Here is a 19,278-nt window from a genome sequence, read left to right on the forward strand (position 1 = left end):
CGGATGTTGATAGCACAACCTTATGAGACGCACGTATTTGTGACAAAGCAGTTTTTCTGAGATGGCAGATACAGAAAGGCAGAGTCAGAGCACAGCCCCACTGAGGTCTCGGACTACAAAGCCTGTGCCAGGAACCACTGCCCACCCAGGACATGCCCCCGTGGGATATGTCACAAAAGTATTGAGCAGATACTGGGTGTAGAACATTTGGCAGTCTCAAAAATCTGCCTTTTATCACAGCCTGTGCTCCAGTACTAACTCTTCAAAGCAATGCTAATAAGGCTATTAAAGGTTAATGGAAAGAGGATAATTGCTTGTTAATTATTATTTATATAGTGTTTCACTGTATAGTATACTATATATATACTTTTAAATGATAGACTCATTTGTAACAATATTATCTCTAATAACGCTATGAGATAGATATTATTGCAATTTTACAAGAGAAAAACTGAGGCTCAGAGAAAAGTTAAAGGTCTTGCCCAAGATCATATATTCACACCCAGGTTTCTTAGCCCAGTGCCTGCCTTCTATGCCTGGAGCCAGATGAAATGACTGGCCATGGTGCCCCTTTATAAGGAACATAAAACATCGCTAAAACGATCAGAAAAATGGGTGCCTGTTACCTCAGTTTTGCATATGAGACACTATACATGACTGCAAAATGTTAATTTTTTACTGAAATAGTATCTTCCAATGGACATTTAAAGTCATGCCTCCCAGGCGCCAGCCTATCTCTGATGGTATTTTTGTAACATAATTACAGGCAACACTACCAACTCAGAGGTCAGTCAGCTGACAGTCTCCTGAACTTAGTTGTCTCCTTTAGCTAAACTTCAGAAACCGAATAATGCATACTATAATGCTGTTTACTGTACTGTATTTTTATTACATTATCTAAAAATGAAATATTTTAATATAGCACCCATGAAAATGTCCAGCTTGAATGATTAAAAACAAAAAAAAACAAATTCTAGAGCCAGGCATGGTGGTATGAGTCTATAGTCCCAGCTACCCAGGAGGCTGAGGCAGTTGGATCAGTTGAGCTCAGGAGTTCAAGTCCAACCTGGGCAATTTGGTGAGACTCTCGTTTCAAAAAAACAAAAATCTCAATAACTCAAAAAAAAAGAAATTGCAGAAAAGTGAAGACAGCTTGGCCAACCAAAAAAGAATGTTTAAACATAATTTCAAAGACTTTACGGCCATATTTACATTTAGTTAAGTATGAATGACTAATATTATCTAGTCATTGGTGATTTTTTTAAGTTAAATGAAAAACATGTCCAAATAAGTTTAAATGTTATGTCCTATTCAGTCATATTTATATGATATACAGTCATAATTAGTCCTTGTTTTGAACATAAATATTTTTTATTATATTCAAATATTAATTAATTAGCCTCTTTTGGTCCCCAAAAATGGAACAATAATGCCATTTCTGTGGGGTTGCTAGGCACACAGAATATTCGATAAACAGAAGTTTTTATGATGATGATGATAAAATGTAGGTTGAATTAGTGGTAGTGATAATATGAAGGAACTGGTGAATGAAGAAGTAGATAGCTCTGGAGTGATGCTGGGTTTTTTTATGGGTATTTTTGTTTTTGTTTTTGTTTTTTTTGAGATGGAGTCTTGCTCTGTCACCCAGGCTGGAGTGCAATGGCGTGATCTCAGCTTACCGCAACCTCCACCTTCCAAGTTCAAGCGATTCTCCTGCCTCAGCCTCCTGAGCAGCTGGGATTACAGGCATGTGCCACCATGCCTGGCTAATTTTTTCGTATTTTTAGTAGAGACAGGGTTTCTCCATGTTGGTCACGTTGGTCTCGAACTCCCGACCTCAGGCGATCCACCTGCCTCGGCCTCCCAAAGTGTTGGGATTACAGGTGTGAGCCACCACGCCCAGCCAATGCTGGGTTTTATCCATCTGTGACATAGGTGCAGCTGAAGCTGGACAACGCTGAGCAGTGAGGAGGACCAGCCCGTTTCACAGCTAGGTTTCCACTGGCTATGACCCAGCTAAGCTAAGCCACCTGTGACCCTGAGCCCAGCCTCAACCTCAGAGGCTCAGAAACCGAGTCCCATTCAGACATTACCCCACTCAGGAAGGCTGACAGACCCACACAGCCCCAGAGGCCCATGCATAAGACCAGATGCCAATTGGTCAGTGGACTGGACAGACACATCAGCCTGACTAGCACATTCACTCCTGGAAGCCAGCCACATGGGAAGGCAGATGATCAGAAAGTACCTGGAAAGTCAGGAATCCTAATAGAGAAGTTAATTTTAAAACTCAAAAGTCCAGCAGGCACCAGACCTTGTTATATTTGGCTGCATGAGTCCGCACAATAGGGATACCTGACAGAGGGCCAGATATTCTCGTAAGACTCTGGTCCCTCTGCCAGACAGCCCAAAGAAGTGAAGCCAGAATTCTTGCAGAGTCTCCTTTCTTTGCCTCTGAGACCTTTCTCTGGATCAGTGCATTCCTTCTTTAGGTGTGTTTATACCTTCTGTCAGTGTCACCTCCTGCCTGGGCACCTCTCATTACATGTGGATTTCACAGTTTATCTCTGAGAGGGGTGGGAGAACAATGCTACTTTCAAGTTCTTGGCAAGGAGAGGCAGGTTATCAGTGGGTAACTAAGGATGGCCTATGGGTGCAATAATTTCTGCTTTCCTCACCTCCTAGAGAGTTGAAACAACATAGGAAATTAGAACAGTCATGTCCGTGTTGGAAGGGAACTTTATTCTGTTTCACAGATGATACTTTCCTATGCCATACTGACAGTTGGGAACCACACAATCAGTTCTTTAAAGCAAAATTTTCTCTTTAGTTTTCACTTTTTTCCTGTCTTCTTTCCCTGGCCTTTATTTGGGGTGAAAGGAGGGTAGCCACAGAACGAGGTAAATGTGGCAACCAAGGCAGTGAAAACTATATTTTGATGTTTTCCCTATATACTCCCAGGCCCAAAACTGGCCTAGACCCTTGGCACGGGCCAGCAGAGGAATGATTGGCAGGCTGCCCTTTGAACTTGCCAGCCTTTCTGTCCCGAGGGTTTCCTTGGGCACCTTGCTGCAAAGTCTTCCGGCTGAATGCTTAGCTGGGTCACAGGCATTTCACCAAGCTGCCTGCCCCTCCCCAAAGCAATCGCCAAAAAGTTATGATCATCAAAGTGAGTCTGGAGGTTGGGGCTGAGGAACAGCTGTAACCTCTTGGCCTCACCCTTCTCTGGGCCTGCCCTCTCCTCCATGCTGCTGCTGGGCCATTTGCTGTGACACTGCAGTCTTCCTTTCATGTTACAAAGCATTTTTCCACTCTGCTCCTAGGACAATGGTGGAGGCTCTGGAGATTATATAAGCTGTCTCTCTCCTATTTGAAGTCAAGCTCCAAAGTCCTTAGGAGATTGCCTGGCACCAGATCATTTCTTCAACAAGTGTTCATTGAATTCATAGTGTAGGCATCACCAATAGCTACCTGACATCAGCAACATTCTAAGATGCTCACCATGTCCTCTGTGTGGGGCTCTTGCCCAAAATGTTTCTTAAATCTAATCTTGAGGAAACAAACAGACAATCCAGGATATGAGACTTTCTATAAGGCAACTGGCATGGACTCTAAAAAGAAAGTCAATGTTATAGAAAGTTAAAAAAAAAAAAGGCAAGGGATTATTATAGACAGTACTGTCCAATAGGCCTTTCTGTGATGATGGAACTAGTTTATGTCTGTGTTGTTCAATATAGTAACTGCTAGCCAAATATGGCTACTAAGCACTTGAAGTGTGACTAGGCAACTGATGATGTCCCATTCAGACATCATCCCACTCAAGAAGGCTGACAGACCCACACAGCCCCAGAGGCCTGTGCATAAGACCAGATGCCAGCTGGTCAGTGGACTGGATGGACACGTCAGCCTGACCAGCACATTCACTCCTGGAAGCAAGCCACATGGGAAGGCAGATGATCAGAAAGTACCTGGAAAGTCAGGAATCCTAATAGAGATTAGGTCTCTAAATTTATTTATTTTAATTAATTACTTAAAAATTTTTTTTAGAGATGAGATCTTGCTATGTTGCCCAGACTGGTCTCAAACTCCTAACCTCAAGCCATCCTCCTGCCTCAGCCTCCTGAGTAGCTGAGATTGCAGGCAGGAGCCACCAAGCCCAGCTAATTTTGTATAATTTAAATGTAAATAACCACACATGGCTACTGGCTCTTGTATTGGACACAGCATGCTCCTAAGATTGAAAGAGACTAAAGAAATAGAAAAACCAAATTCCATGCATGAAACTTCATTGTATTCTGGATGAGAGGTGAGGAGAAAATGAGAAAAAAAATATTGGGGAACTATAGAGAGATGTAAATGTAAACTGTTTATTAGATGATATTATTGGATTAAGGTTAATTTTCGTAGGTGTGACAATGGTATTTTGGGCTGGGCAAGGTGGCTCACTCCTGTAATCCCAGCACTTTGTGAGACCGAGGCAGGCAAATCACTTGAGGCCAGGAATGTGAGACCAGCCTGGACAACATGGCAAACTCTATCTCTATTAAAAATACAAAAAATTAGCTCCGTGAGGTAGCGTGCACCTGTAGTCCCAGCTGCTTGGGAGACTGAGGCAGAAGAATCACTTGAACCCGGGAGGCAGAGGTTGCAGTGAGCCAAAATGGTGCCACTGCACTCCAGCCTGGATGTCAGAATGAGACTCTGTCAAAAAAAAAAAAAAAAAAAAAAAAAAATTGGTATTTTGGCTTTGTAGGATAATTTTGTTATTAGGAGCTGTATGTTGAAGTATTTAAGCTTGAAGTGTCTTTGAAGTGTCTGCTACTTACTTTCAAACAGTTCAACACACACACAAAGAGACAAAGCAGATATGGCAAAATGTTAGCAACTGGTAAATCTCAATTAAGGACATATTAGTATGCATTGTACTCTTAACTTTTCTATGGGTTTGAAATTTTTCAAAATAAAAAGTGGAAAGTAAAAAGTACAAAAGAGAGAGGCAGTCACATACAGGAAGTGTGATAGTAACAGAGCAAGGCTGATCCCTTTCCCCAGCTTCCAAACTATATGTTCCAAACATATACCAGTTGACCCTTGAACAACACGGGTTGGAACTGCACAGATCTGCTTACACAGGGCTTTTCTTCCTCTTCTGCCACCCCTGAGACAGCAAGACCAAACCCTCCCCTTTCTTCCCCTCCTCCTTGGTCTATTCAACATGAAAATGCCAAGGGTAAAGACCTTTATGATGAACCGCTTCCACTTAATGAATAGTAAATATATTTTCTCTTCCTTATGATTTTCTTAACACATTTTCTTTTCTCTAACTTACTTTATTGTAAGAATATAGTATATGATACATATAACATATAAAATATGTGTTAATCGGCTGTTTATGTTATTGGTAAGACTCCCAGTCAACAGTAGGCTATTAGTAGTTAAGTTCTCGGGGAGTGAAAAGTGACATACGAATTTTTGACTGGAGGGTAGGTAGGCGCTCGTAACCCCTGAGTGGTTCAAGGGCCTACTATATGTGCAAATCAATTGTTTGGCACCTTGAATGTATGTTCTCTTTCTCTTATAATCATCTGTCTTTAAAACTGCGATCAGAACTGCAATTTAGTGTTGAAGAAATACACCTTTCGGCTGGGCACTGTGGCTCATGCCTGTAATCCCAGCACTTTGGGAGGCTAAGGCAGAGGGATCACTTAAAGTCAGGAGTTCAAGACCAGCCTGGCCAACATGGTGAAACCCCATCTCTACTAAAAATCCAAAAAAGATTAGCTGGGCATGGTGGCAGCCACCTGTAATCCAAGCTACTTGGGAGGCTGAGGCAGGAGAATCGCTTAAACCCAGGAAGTGGAGGTTGCAGTGAGCCGAGATTGCGCCACTGAACTCCAGCCTGGGCAGCAGAGCGAAACTGTGTCTCAAAAAAATCAGAAGAGAAGAGAAGAAAAGAAAAGAAAGGAAGGGAAAAAAAAGAAATACTCGTCTCATTCCCATCAAAGAAATGATTACTACTTTGAGAACTGTGACTTTCAGGGATTTGCTAATCTTCCCTCTTAAATCTTAACTCCCCACCTTTCTGATTTTGGAAGCTAAGAGTAGTTCCTTTCACAGATGATCAGGAGCAAAGTCAAAATTTTGAAGGAAAAATTTGCTTTTTTTATGTTTTCTTCTAGACTAGACATTCTGGTTGCTTATATAAGTTAAATAATTATAAATTGGTCACATAGTTAAGTGACCAAAGTGCAAATATAATATAAATGCTACAGGCCAGGTGCGGTGGCTCACACCTATAATCCCAGCACTTTGGGAGGCCAAGGCGGGTGGATCACAAGATCAGGACTTTGACCAGCCTGGCCAACACGGTGAAACCCTGTCTCTACTAGAAATACAAAACTTAGCCAGGTGTAGTGGCACATGCCTGTAATCGCAGTTACTTGGGAGGCTGAGGCAGGAGAATCACTTGAACACGGGAGGCAGAAGTCACGGTGAACTAAAATCGCACCATTGCACTCCAGCCTGGGTGACAAGAGCAAGACTCCATCAAAAAAAAAAAAAAAAAAGAATATAAATGCTACGGGTGACCAATAAAGGCTGTAATAATAAGGGAAATGTTTATAAATAAGTAGATATTTAAGTCAGGCCTTGAAGCACCATTTCTCAAAGTAGAATCTGGCCTAGCAATCACATAGGTACTTGTTAAAAAAGCAGATTCACCTGGGTCCTCCCCTAGCCCTACAGAATCAAAATGTCAGTATTTAACAAGTACCCCAGGTAGATGATTCTTATGAACACTAAAATTTTAGAACTTACAGTGACCTTTATGACAATCTACTCCCATGTAGTGAATAATATAGTTTCTCTTCCTTTTGATTTTCTTAATAATATTTAAGTAAGATTTAGCTTTTTTTTTTTTTTTTGTATTTTTAGTAGAGATGGGGTTTCACCATGTTGGCCAGGTTGGTCTTGAACTCCTGACTTCAAGTGATCCCCCTGCCTTAGCCTCCCAAAGTGCTGGGATTACAGGCATGAGCCACAGCGCCCAGCCGAAAGGTGTATTAGAAGATATTTAAGTAAGATTTAGAAACCTGAAGAGTATTCTGAAAGGTGATGCATCCTGGACAAAAATAGAAAACCAAAAATGACATTGGGCTTTAAAAGAGCATAAGGAACCTCACCTTGTTGGAGGGAGGAAACTCCCATTTGAAGTCGGGTGAGATAAAATTGGTTAGGTAGGCTGGGACAGGTGCATAGAAAGCTTTGGACACCAGCCTCAGGGAGGTTGGCCTTTTTGTTGAAAGATAGTTGGTAGATAAGGAAGAACAAACAATGGTGTTTTAGGAAAACCATCCTGTGCGGTTGTAGAGGGTGACTTAAAAAGAAAATAAACTCAGGGAAACCAACGAACAGGTTACTGCGGTAATGCAGATGTGAGATGGTGAAAGCCTGAACTAGGAAAGTGTTATTTGTTGATTACCTGGGTGACAAAATTATCTGTACGCCAAACTCACGCAACATGCAGTTTACTCGTGTAACAAACCGGCACATGTACCCCTTGAACCTAAAATAAAAGTTAGAGGAAAAAAAAAAAAAAGAAAGTGTTACTGGATATGAAGCAGAGAGGATGAGTGGGAGAAATCACTTACTGAAGAAACAATCAATCAGATATGGTAACTGACTTTTTTTTTTAAAGGGTATAGGCCAGGTGGGGTGGCTCACGTCTGTAATCCCAGCACTTTGGGAGGCTGAGGCGGGCAGATCACTTGAGGTCAGGAGTTCAAGACCAGCCTGGCCAACATGATAAAACCCTGTCTCTACAAAAAATACAAAAATTAGCCAGGCTTGGTGGCATGTACCCGTAGTCCCAGCTACGCAGGAGGCTGAGGCACAAGAATCACTTGAGCCCAGGAAGCAGAGGTTGCAGTGAGCCAAGATAATGCCACTGCACTCCAGACTGGGCAACAAAGTGAGACTCCATCTCAATAAATAAATAAACAAATAAATAGGTATAAAGGGACATGTGTAAAGGAAATAATAATTCTCAGAATCTGAAGTCTACATGGAGGGAAGAAATAATGAGACCAGTGACAGAAACAGGGAAGCTGAGAAAAGGAGCTATTTTTGTGGCAATGTAGTAAGAGGAAGGATGTGGCAGGACATCCAAGTGGAGGCACCTTTTGGGCAGCTGAATATCACTGATCAGAGGTAAAGAACAAATAAAGTGAAGACAGATCTTTGACACCAAGGACAATTCATTAAAGAGTTTATAGAATGATTGACTCAAAGACCAAGAATCGAGCCTTAGGAAATACTTAGAGGGAAATGGGATGGAGAGAAACCTGAAAGAAAAGGATAATCATCGGAGAAATAGGGGGATGACAAAGAAAGAGCAGTGTCATAGAAGGCATAAGGGAAACAAATGTCAAGGAGTGGTCAACTATGTCAAAACGAATAGGAATAGAGAAAATTGGATCCTTAAAGATGAGTAACCTGGCCTAACCTCCTCTACCTGAGTAACAAACATTCTGGGCAAAATATATTGTGAACCACGCTGATGTTCTTTCCCCACAAAACATAAGTGATTGCCTCTCTATCAAGAGACCTAGGCAAGATTTCATAGTGTCTGGTCCTGGGCTGTTTTTCCATGGCCCTGCTGGTTCTCTTCCTCTGTTTCTAGAAAAAGTCTAGAAAATGGAGTTCTCTTTGCTTGCCATTGAGCTCATGTCCTGCCAACGCCTACCTAAGTGGCAGGCAGGTCAGTAAAGTTTCAGGCTGAGAAATTAAAATTATTTGCCAAACACTAGTTTTATGATTATCTATTAACAACAGCCACTACGAATCGAGAAGGATTCCCAGTATGTTTCAATTAGCCTCTTACCTCAAGTGATACATGAGTAGTATGGTTAGAATAGGCATTGTAGAAGTATGAATGGGGAACTGTCTCTTGTTTCCTGTCTATCTTTATTTTTATTGCTGGATATTAAATGCTGTAACTTTTGGCATATGTTTTTTTCCAAAGAATGGTCTCTTGGGTCAAGTTTTCCTGAACTTGCCTGGTATTGGGCAAGTTCATACAGAAAATATGAGTCATTTCACAAAGTCCTGGGCTTGTCTATCTATTTGAAGGAACAGGAAACGGACTTCACTTGGAGCATTATGGATGAGGCTTGGACTTTTACTAACGAAATAAGTTTTAATCTTAACTCCGTTAAACCTTTAAAGACAGGAGAAGACTATCTGGGGATGGATTCAGGCCAGTGAGATCACGTTGCACAAATCTCCTCTTAAGGGATCTTTACTGACCCAGAATTGTTTCAAAATAAGATTCCGAACTGTTGAAGGAGTTTTGAAGCCTTGAAACTTTGTGTAGGTTGGCTTAAAACGAAAAAAAGAATACACTACATTTCCCAGGAGGCTTCGCGGGTGAGCCTCCGCACTCGGCTGGTTCTCTTTACCGTGAGGAAAGCTGGGAAATGTAGTGCTCCAGGCAACCCTGCACGTGACGCTGGCGGAGGAAGGCGAGAGACAGGCGCGGGACGGCGTCTAGGGAATAGAAAGGTACCGGCTGCTCCTTCCTCACAATTTGGTATGTGCTGCAAGGGGAGGGTCCTCATCATCTGGCCCCAGTGGTGTAATGAGCTGACTGGCATTCAGTCACTGACTCGGAGCAGCTCCGGGAAAGTCCTGGTGGGGAGGTTTCGAGGCGCCTGGTCCCGTTTCTCGGCAGTCAGGCCAGGAGGGGGTGGGGAAGGTGCGAACAGCCGGGGGCTCGGAGCTTGCGCCCTGCGCCCCACCCAGGTTGCGGCCGCCCGGGGAGGAAGCACGTATAGGTTGAGTGCAAAGTTTCCTTTTTTGTTTTCTCGTCAGAGCAGCCCACACAGGCGGTGGGTGGGAATGCCTCACTTCAGTTTGAAGAGGGTCCGGAGCCAAAAGGGTTAAAACAAGCGACTCCCCCACTTCCCGCCTCCCTAAAACGCACACCCCGCTAGCCATGGGCAGCCGCGACCACCTGTTCAAAGTTCTGGTGGTGGGGGACGCCGCAGTGGGCAAGACGTCGCTGGTGCAGCGATATTCCCAGGACAGCTTCAGCAAACACTACAAGTCCACGGTGGGAGGTGAGACGTCTCTCGGGGGACGGGGAGGAGGAGGCCTCGACTGCGGCCTCGAGCTGGGGACCCAAGTGGGATCCGGATTTGCTGTCGGTTGTTGGGTCCTTCTTCGGGTCAGGAAGTACTGTCTGGGAACCCAAGTGGGATCGGGATTTGCTGTCGATTGTTGGGTCCTTCTTCGGGTCAGGAAGTACTGTCTGGGAACCTAGATGGTGTAATTGCCGGGAGTTTCGTTTACACGCCTCTCTTGAGTTTCCCCAGTTAGATTTTTCCCAACCTGACCCCCTCTGCCAGGAGAAAGGTAAGAGCAAAGGCGTGAAGATGAGAAATAGGGAAGGGAGGATGAGGATAAGCAATTGCTGTTTATTGCAGGCGCACTGTGACCTCAAGTCTCCAGCCTTTCAGCTGTCTGGCATCTCTCCAATCAGCAGAAGCAGCTGAGATCCTCTGGGGGCCTCCTGGTTAGGTGCCGGCTGGGGCTGTATTTCTGCCCCTCTGTTGAGGAAGGAACCGCAAGTTGTTTAACCTGGCTTCAGTGGGAGAACGCAGGAAGCGGAACTGGTCTGAAGGACTCTAGCTTTGTTGTGGGGCTGTGGGTGGGTTGGAAAACACAAAATCCCCAAACGAGCCCCTTGGCTACGCAGTCAGATGCCCACGAGGGCTGATGAGCTGTGTTTTTGTCCGCTGATTGCTTAAATAAAGGTAACCTAGGAATTCTTCGAAGAATGTGAAATATACCACTTCTCTGACCTATCTTCCCACCACTTTTTTCCTCAAACTGAAGAAGGTAGGGAGGAAGGGAACACTGAGTTCATTCATTTCTTTCCCGGGTGTGGCCTTTGGACTCAACTTGTTATTTTTTCAGAGGTAGAAATGCCTTATTGTTAATTAGAAGGTATTTAGGAAGAGCTGGTGATGGGGGAGAGTAACTTAAAATTTTCTCTCTTAAAAGAACTTGTTTTAAGGGGAGAAAAACGTACCAATGGAAAAAGTGAAAATGTGTGCTCCTGTTCATATGGAAGTTTAAAAAGAAATTAAGCATTTACATTGCAATTAAAACATTCTCCTTAAGAACCCTGAGTAGGGCCCAGTGCAGTGGTTCATACTTGCAATCCCAGCACTTTAGGAGGCTGAGGCAGGAGGATTGCTTGAGCCCAGGAGTTCGAGAGCAGCCATGGGAAACATGGCAAGACCCCACCTCTACAAAAATTAAAGAAAAAAATAGCCGTCGTTCCGGCTACTCCGGAAACTCAGACTAGAGGATTGCTTGAACTCGGGAAGTCGAGGCTTCAGTTCACACCACCCACTGCACTGTAGCCTGGGCAACAGAGTGAGACCCTGTCTCAAAAACAAAGGAACAAAAAATTTAAGTCTGGAAAAATTAAAGGTTCAAAGTTTCAGACACACTATCCTGACCTCTCTGCCCTTCCACTCCTAAATAATATAAGGGTCCCTATTTCATGGATTTTGGTTAAAATTGGCCTGCTATTAATAGTTAATTTTTAACAATTCCTGTAGTTTTCCTTTAGCAAAGAATATATTTGACTCTGGCTAATATTTTTTTTCAGTGTTTCGTCTAAATTTCCCTTAGCTGTGAATCCTGTTACACATGTGAAAGATAGTATTTCCAAACCTCAGAAATTACTGTTTCTCTCCTTAGCCAAAAGCTTTTCCCCATGGAATACTTAGCCTTAAGGAGTCTCAGCATCTGCAGACTTTGTGGTAGATTCCAGCAGGACTCTTCAGCAACATCCACGCAGTGTCTTCTTGGGACTCCTCTGGGACCTTTTCCGTTTATTCCATTCTTGCCCAAGATAATACCTGCAACCTTATGGTGGATGTAGAGTTCCCCAGGGTGTGTTGTTTTCATAATACAATTTGATTAGAAACCAGCAGTGAAATTGAATGTGGAAGATACAAAAACAACCACACTTGTCTCATTTCCCCCTTCTCCCCCATCACCCCTTCCCTGAGAAAACCCCCTAAATCTCCCAGAAACTCTTTAACCTGAGAATGAGAGTTGTTTTCATAGTTACCCCCACCCCCAGTCTTGGAGACAAGTAGTAGCAAACAAATGAGCTTGACAGGAGAGTAAAAGCTGGAAACTCCTTTGGAGAGTGAGTATGAACCATCCATCTCACACTTAATACACACGTGTGGACTCATCTCAGTGAATTGAGGGCTTAAAGATAAACATGGGATTCGAGTTGTGTGTCCATCGGGTTGTCACTGCCTATTTGATTTGAGTTTATCCCTATTCATTTTTTACAGTGAAATTTTATTAAGGTATAATGTACATATATTTTCAGTGGATTTTGCTCTGAAGGTTCTCCAGTGGTCTGACTCCGAGATAGTGCGACTTCAGCTGTGGGATATTGCAGGTAAATGGGAGGGCTGGATAGGAATGAGGGGAGAAATTTTGATTTAACCAGGAAACTCTGAGAAAAAAAAAATGGGGCAGCAAAGCCAGAAATTGTTTTTCTGAAGCTGGAATGATTGAGCTGCTCTGAGGACACACGAGCTGAATAGGTGCAGAGCTTTTGTAGATGTTTTGCCCTGAATAGATCTAGAGCAGTCTCTATGTGGATGGAGGGGCTGGCAAGGTGGTGGATTGTCCAGACTATAGTGCACACTCCCACAGCAGGGGAGGGTATTTTTTCTAGGTTTAAGGCTGACCTTAGTGAAAAACAAGATCCCCAGAAAATAGATACAGTAAAAATAGTGAATCCTTATTATGTGCCAAGCATTCTTCTAAGCATTTTAAATTCACTGACTCATTAATCCTCACACCAACCCTATCATAAAAGCTACTGCTTTTGGAGAATCACTTGAACCTGGGAGGCAGAGGTTGCAGTGAGCCTAGATGGCACCATTGCACTCCAGTCTGGGCAACAGGAGTGAAACTCTTTAAAAAAAAAAAAAAAGAAAAAAGCTACTGCTTTTATCTTTACTTTACAAATGAGAAATCTGAAGCACTGAGAGCTTAATTTGCCTGAAGTCAAATAGTATGCAGCAGAGCAGGGATATGGACTGGAGCAATCAGGGTGCGGAATCTGCCTTGGAAATAATCAGGCTTCATTATCCCTTTACGGGATAGATAGAAAACCAAGAGTCAGAGGGGGAAAGTGAGTGACTCCCTCTGCCACATATGCTTACTGCCCCCCTCCACAAGGATTAGGGAGAGGCTGAGGTGTTAGAGAGGATGTGGAGGCTGGCTCTTGGGTCACCTTCTTGAGAACTCTCCCTTTTCTCCCCAGGGCAGGAGCGCTTCACCTCTATGACACGACTGTATTATCGGGATGCCTCTGCCTGTGTTATTATGTTTGATGTTACCAATGCCACTACCTTCAGCAACAGCCAGCGGTGGAAACAGGACCTAGACAGCAAGCTCACACTACCCAGTGGAGAGCCGGTGCCCTGCCTGCTCTTGGCCAACAAGGTATGTGGCCAATCTCAGAAAATGGTCCCTAGCCTGCCGGGCGCCGTGGCTCACGCCTGTAATCCTAGCATTTTGGGAGGCCGAGGCGGGCGGACCGCAAGGTCAGGAGATCGAGACCATCCTGGCTAACATGGTGAAACGCCATCTCTACTAAAAATACAAAAATTTAGCTGGGCGTTGTGGCGGGCACCTGTAGTCCCAGCTACTTGGGAGGCCGAGGCAGGAGAATGGCATGAAACTGGGAGGCGGAGCTTGCACTGAGCCGAGATCGTGCCACTGCACTCCAGCCTGGGTGACAGTGCGAGACTCTGTCTCAAAAAAAAAAAAAAAAAAGAAAGAAAATGATCCCTAGCCTCTATCTGTGGTTAGAAAGGAAGTAAAATCTCTGATTCTGGGCATCCATTTCCCCTTCTTAAGTTGGCAGAATCATCTCTACCTCCTTTCAAAGGATGTTGAGGGTGAGACTTTACTTTTTTCTTTCCCCCCCCCAGTCGGAGTCTCGCTCTGTCGCCCAGGCTGGAGTGTAGTGGCGCGATCTCGGCTCACTGCAAGCTCCGCCTCCCGGGTTCACGCCATTCTCCTGCCTCAGCCACCCAAGTAGCTGGGACTACAGGTGCCCGCCACTACATCTGGCTAATTTTTTGTATTTTTGGTAGAGACGGGATTTCATCGTGTTAGCCAGGATGGTCTCAATCTCCTGACCTCGTGATCTGCCCGCCTCGGCCTCCCAAAGTGCTGGGATTACAGGCATGAGCCACCGCGCCCGGCCAAGGGTGAGACTTTCTTTGGGAAGAATGTCAACTGTAAATTTCCAATGCTGGTGTTCTTATCCATTGGTGGAAAAATATTTAAAATCCACAGTATCTGAGCCATATTCTTATTCCCAGGAAGTTTATGATATTGCCTTTTATTTTTTTCTCTTTACCAGTGTGATCTGTCCCCTTGGGCAGTGAGCCGGGACCAGATTGACCGTTTCAGTAAAGAGAATGGTTTCACAGGTTGGACAGAAACATCAGTCAAGGAGAACAAAAATATTAATGAGGCTATGAGGTAAGTAGCTCATGCTGATAGGCATGCAGAGGTATCCATCTTCCACCGTGGCCCTATGGACCCTCTTTTCTTGTTTCTGAGCCGACAGTGACAGACTGAGCCACTGGAATGCCAGTCCCTAAAGGTCAGGGATACTGTCTTCTCTCCTGAGATAACTGGGGACAAAGGGGCATTTAAACCTTCTGGCTTTACCAAATAGTCTCTGATGATAAACCAGACTACATCTGCCATTTCTGCTTTTCCTCCAAAATAAGCTTCTCAGGCTTATTTTTTGTTTTTTAGAGTCCTCATTGAAAAGATGATGAGAAATTCCAGAGAAGATATCATGTCTTTGTCCACCCAAGGGGACTACATCAATCTACAAACCAAGTCCTCCAGCTGGTCCTGCTGCTAGTAGTGTTTGGCTTGTTTTCCATCCCAGTTCTGGGAGGTCTTTTAAGTCTCTTCCTTTTGGTTGCCCACCTGACAGTTTTAAGTACATTTGAATTGTCTCCTGACTACTGTCCAGTAAGGAGGCCCATTGTCACTTAGAAAAGACACCTGGGACCTGTGTGCATTTCTGCATCTCCTGGATTAGCCTTTGACGTGTTGCTGGCTCATGTTAGTGCCAGTTAGTGCCTTCTGTGTAAGATCATCTCATCAGCCCTCGATTTGTGATTCAGAATTTTGTGAGAAGGATTAGAAATCAGCACCTGTGTTTTAGAGATCATGATTCTCACCTACTTTTGAGCTTATTTTTCCATTTGATATTCATTGATATCATGACCTCCAATTGAGAGGAAAATGAGATCAAATGTCATTCCCCAAATTTCTTGTAGGCCATTGTTTCAGATTCTTTCTGTCTCGGAATGTAAACATCTGATTCTGGAATGCAGAAGGAGGGGGTCTGGACATCTATGGATTTTTGGCTATTAGAAGTGACCCAGAAGTCACTGTATTTTTGAAACTTCTAAAGTCATAATTAAGTTTCTCTTGTCTTGGCATCAAGAATAGTCAAGTATTTTGGCCGGGCATGGTGGCTCATGCCTGTAATCCCAGCATTTGGGGAGGCCAAGACAGATCACTTGAGGCCAGGAGTTTGAGACCAACCTGGCCAGCATGGCAAAACCCCATCTCTACTAAAAGTACAAAAATTAGCTGGGCGTGATGGCACGTGTCTGTAATCCCTGTAGCTACTCTGGAGACTGAGGTGGGGGAATCGTTTGAGACTGGGAGACAGAGGTTGCAGCGAACTGAGATCATGCCACTGCACTTCAGCCTAGGTGACAGAGCAAGACTCCATCTCAAAAAAAAAAAAAAAAAAAAAGCGTCGTTTTTAAACTACCTATTTCATGCAATGAGAGCATTTTCTTCCACAAAGAGCTTAATCCTCATGATAGGGTTGTCTAGTGTCTCCAATTTGCAGGTTTCTGGGTTGATGTCTTAATGCATAATACTGCAAGTGACATCAGTTGGCTGTGATGCTTCAAAATAGGTCTGCTCCTCACAGCTTTGAGAATCTAAATGGAAGAAAAGGGAGAAGTTAACAGCCTCCACTGGGGCAACTTTGTGAGCACATAGGCACTTAGTCACAGGAAACATATTACATGCAGGCCCTAGCCTGGGGGAGGAAAGTGGATAGACAGAAAATCATTAGGTAATTTAAGTACTACATTGGGCAGGGCTTTTTAGTATCAAATCACTACTAGACCGTTTAATTTGTTAAATTCTCTCTAGGATGTTGGTTTATAACCTAACCAAAGTTATCGATATTCTTAGTAAACTCAGAGGCCTGAAGTTCTTTGATAGACCTGAAATAAGTTTGCTAAGTCAGTAGTTCCCAAATCTGGCTGATCAGGAATACCTGGGAAGTTTGTTAAAAATTTTTTAAATGTTTTAAGATTTTTGGGTCCTGAGCCGCATGTAGCGACTCACGCCTGTAATCCCAGCACTTTGGGAGGCTGAGGCAGGCGGATTGCCTGAGGTCAGGAGTTCAAGACCAACCTGGCCAACATACTGAAACCCCGTCTCTACTAAAAATACAAAAAATTAGCTGGGCATGGTGGCGGGCGCCTGTAATCCCAGCTACTTGGGTGGCTGAGGCAGGAGAATTGCTTGAACCCGGGAGGTAGAGGTTGCAGTGAGCTGAGATCGCACCATTACACTCCAGCCTGGGCAACAAGAGTGAAACTCCATCTCAAAAAAAAAAAAAAAAAAAAGATTTTTGGGTCCCAACCTCAAACCTACTGAATCAGAATTTCTAGGGATGAAACCTAGGAATGTGTTGTTTTCAAAGCTTCCCTGGTGATTGTGATTAGCCTGGTTTGAAAACCATTCCTGGAGAACTTGGTAAAGATACAGAGACCCAGGCCTTTTGTATTTACATTTAAATACAAATCCTGGGTTTCTATATGTTCTGTTAGCTTTTCGGGTGATTCTGCTACACAGACGTTGAAAACCACTGCCCTAAGAGATCAGAGGCCACATATCAGAGAGAGAAAAGGGGCCAAACCCTTTGGTGGTTTGTTGTGTGTTTTTTGAATGCCAATTATTTTAACTTGCACAGTCTTCTGAAACCTTGTATTAATAGTTCTCTTTTGTATTACCATTTTCAGGTAGCATTATGATTACTATGATTCTGAAGATAATAGTGGAGTAGCAAATTTCATTGATATGAAGAGATCATTGATTTTCATTCATTGGTTTGAACACCTGCAAAATCACAAATAAATGAGAACTAAGTCTTGTATTCATGGTAGTTATTGGCCTTTAATGTGAGTTTGTCAAAGTGCTGTTTTATACTGATAGCTCAAGAGGATTGCGGAAATGGAGACTTTATTTTTTAAATACCTGTTTATTTTTTAAATACCTTTTCATTTTTTAAATTTTATTTTTTAAATTTTCGATTCAAAGGATACGTGTGCAAGTTTGTTACATGGATATATTGTGTGATGCTAAAGCTTGGGTTTCTGCTTAGCCTGTCTCCCAAGTAGTGAACATAGCATCCAGTAGGCAGTTTTTCAATTCTTTTGGGAGTTCTCTCTCCCCACTTTTGGGAGTCCCCAGTGTCTGTTGTTCTCATCTTTATGTGTGTGTCCAATGTTTACCTCCCACATACAAGTGAGAAATGCGGTTAAATACCTTCTTTTAAAATGAAGGTAAATATGATTCTGTTTACCTGTTAACTTACTAATACCAATTGCTTAGATCCATCTGCCTAGTACCAATTCAGTACTTGATGTAACATGCCAAATACTGCTTGAAAATGTGACCTTGTTGAAAAACTGAATGTGCTTTCTTTTCCCATTTGCTGACTCAGGATTTACCTGCCTTTTCAAGCATTGCTAGAGGCTGGCCAGCCAGCCAGCCAGCCCTTCTGGATATTCTCTCCCAACTGGTGAACATGACAGGCCTGAAACTAATTAAAGAAGGAACTGAAATATAACTAATTCTTCTTCATGCCCCTACCCATAAAAGAAAAGCAATTATGATTAGGGAAGTAAAATATTTACATGAATGGAAATGTGATGCTACTAAAAATAATTAGGTCTTATCATTCAGATGCTACCTCTTTGGTGCATTCAAAAGGGGTAGCGTCCAAAATTGTTTGGAACATAGATATTGTAGCCCCTCCCTAGAGACGGACCTGTATTTGAGACAAGATGCCTCTCCAACCACTCAGGTGGCTTTTGGCCGAAAAGACAACATAGTTCCCCAAGAGTGTTCTCAGAAACCCTAAGGGAGGGCTGAGAACACAGCTGTGGGGTAGTGTCTGCCCTGGCTTTCTTCTTTGAATAGAAGAAATTTGGTCACTTAGCTGAGTGACCACATAAGCGGGGCAGAGGAGACTGTAGGTCAGGGAAGGCCCTTTAGCAGTAAAGAATGGTTTGCTGCTTTATCACTGCTATTGAGCCAGAATTACCCCCACGATGTTTCCCTGATTCACTTTCTCCAGCTGGGGTCCCTCACTGTTTCCTGTTATCTCCAGATTTAACTTTTTCTGTAGGTGGTCTCTCTTCGGTCCTCAGGATACTATCTCATCTAACGGGAGGCCTTTCTTGAGCCTGATACTTTTGTAGGTAGTGGCTAAGGCCGTGGTTAGAGGATGTAAAAATTTCCATGGAATTCTGTAAAATCTAGTAACCAGATTGCTCAAGGAAACAAAACTCAATGCACTTTTCCCCTCCACCCTTCTTGGTTCACTGTGTATAGGAAGATTTCCTTAGCTGTGTAAGTGACTCATCTGTTAAAGCCAAATAACCCCCAAAGCTGCAGGTTAGAATAGGCAGGAAGTCACTAGAAAATGAGGTATTCTGAAAAGAACTCTACATGTAATTATATATATGATATATATATATATAGTTGGGCTTTTTTTGTTTGTTTTGAGACAGGGTCTCACTCTGTCACTGAAGCTGGAGTGCAGTGGCACAATCTCAGCTTACTGCAGCCTTGACCTCCTGGATGCAAGCCATCCTCCCACCTCAGCCTTGAGTAGCTGGGACTATACGTCCCAGCATGCCACCACACCTGGCCAATTTTTGTATTTTTGTAAAGACAGGGTTTCACTATTTTGCCTAGGCTAGTCTTGAACTCCTGAACTCAGGTGATCTTCCTGCCTCTGCCTCCCACAGTGCTGGGATTATAGGAAACATGAGCCATCACACACCCAGCCTCGCAGTATGTCTTTTTTTTTTTTTT

At 43.4% G+C, this 19,278-nt stretch overlaps 1 protein-coding gene across 7 annotated transcripts; it reads left to right on the forward strand.

The window, feature by feature from the left end:
• Positions 1-9,480: 9,480 nt before the first annotated feature.
• Positions 9,481-17,329, forward strand: RAB29 (RAB29, member RAS oncogene family). 7 transcript variants are annotated; one of them, XM_011957722.1, is made up of 6 exons: positions 9,481-9,690; positions 9,876-10,118; positions 12,422-12,493; positions 13,370-13,551; positions 14,480-14,601; positions 14,884-17,329. In XM_011957722.1, exons 2-6 carry the CDS (start codon positions 9,995-9,997, stop codon positions 14,993-14,995), a joined length of 612 nt encoding a protein of 203 aa, XP_011813112.1. In that variant the 5' UTR covers positions 9,481-9,690; positions 9,876-9,994; the 3' UTR covers positions 14,996-17,329. The 7 variants fall into 7 exon arrangements, with proteins under 7 accessions (XP_011813112.1, XP_011813111.1, XP_011813114.1 ...); XM_011957721.1 differs by having other exon boundaries at positions 9,481-9,589; XM_011957724.1 differs by lacking the exon at positions 9,876-10,118.
• Positions 17,330-19,278: the final 1,949 nt, after the last annotated feature.

The sequence above is a fragment of the Colobus angolensis genome, unplaced genomic scaffold (genome assembly GCF_000951035.1).
Source record: "Colobus angolensis palliatus isolate OR3802 unplaced genomic scaffold, Cang.pa_1.0 Scaffold449, whole genome shotgun sequence".
Taxonomy (NCBI): domain Eukaryota; kingdom Metazoa; phylum Chordata; class Mammalia; order Primates; family Cercopithecidae; genus Colobus; species Colobus angolensis.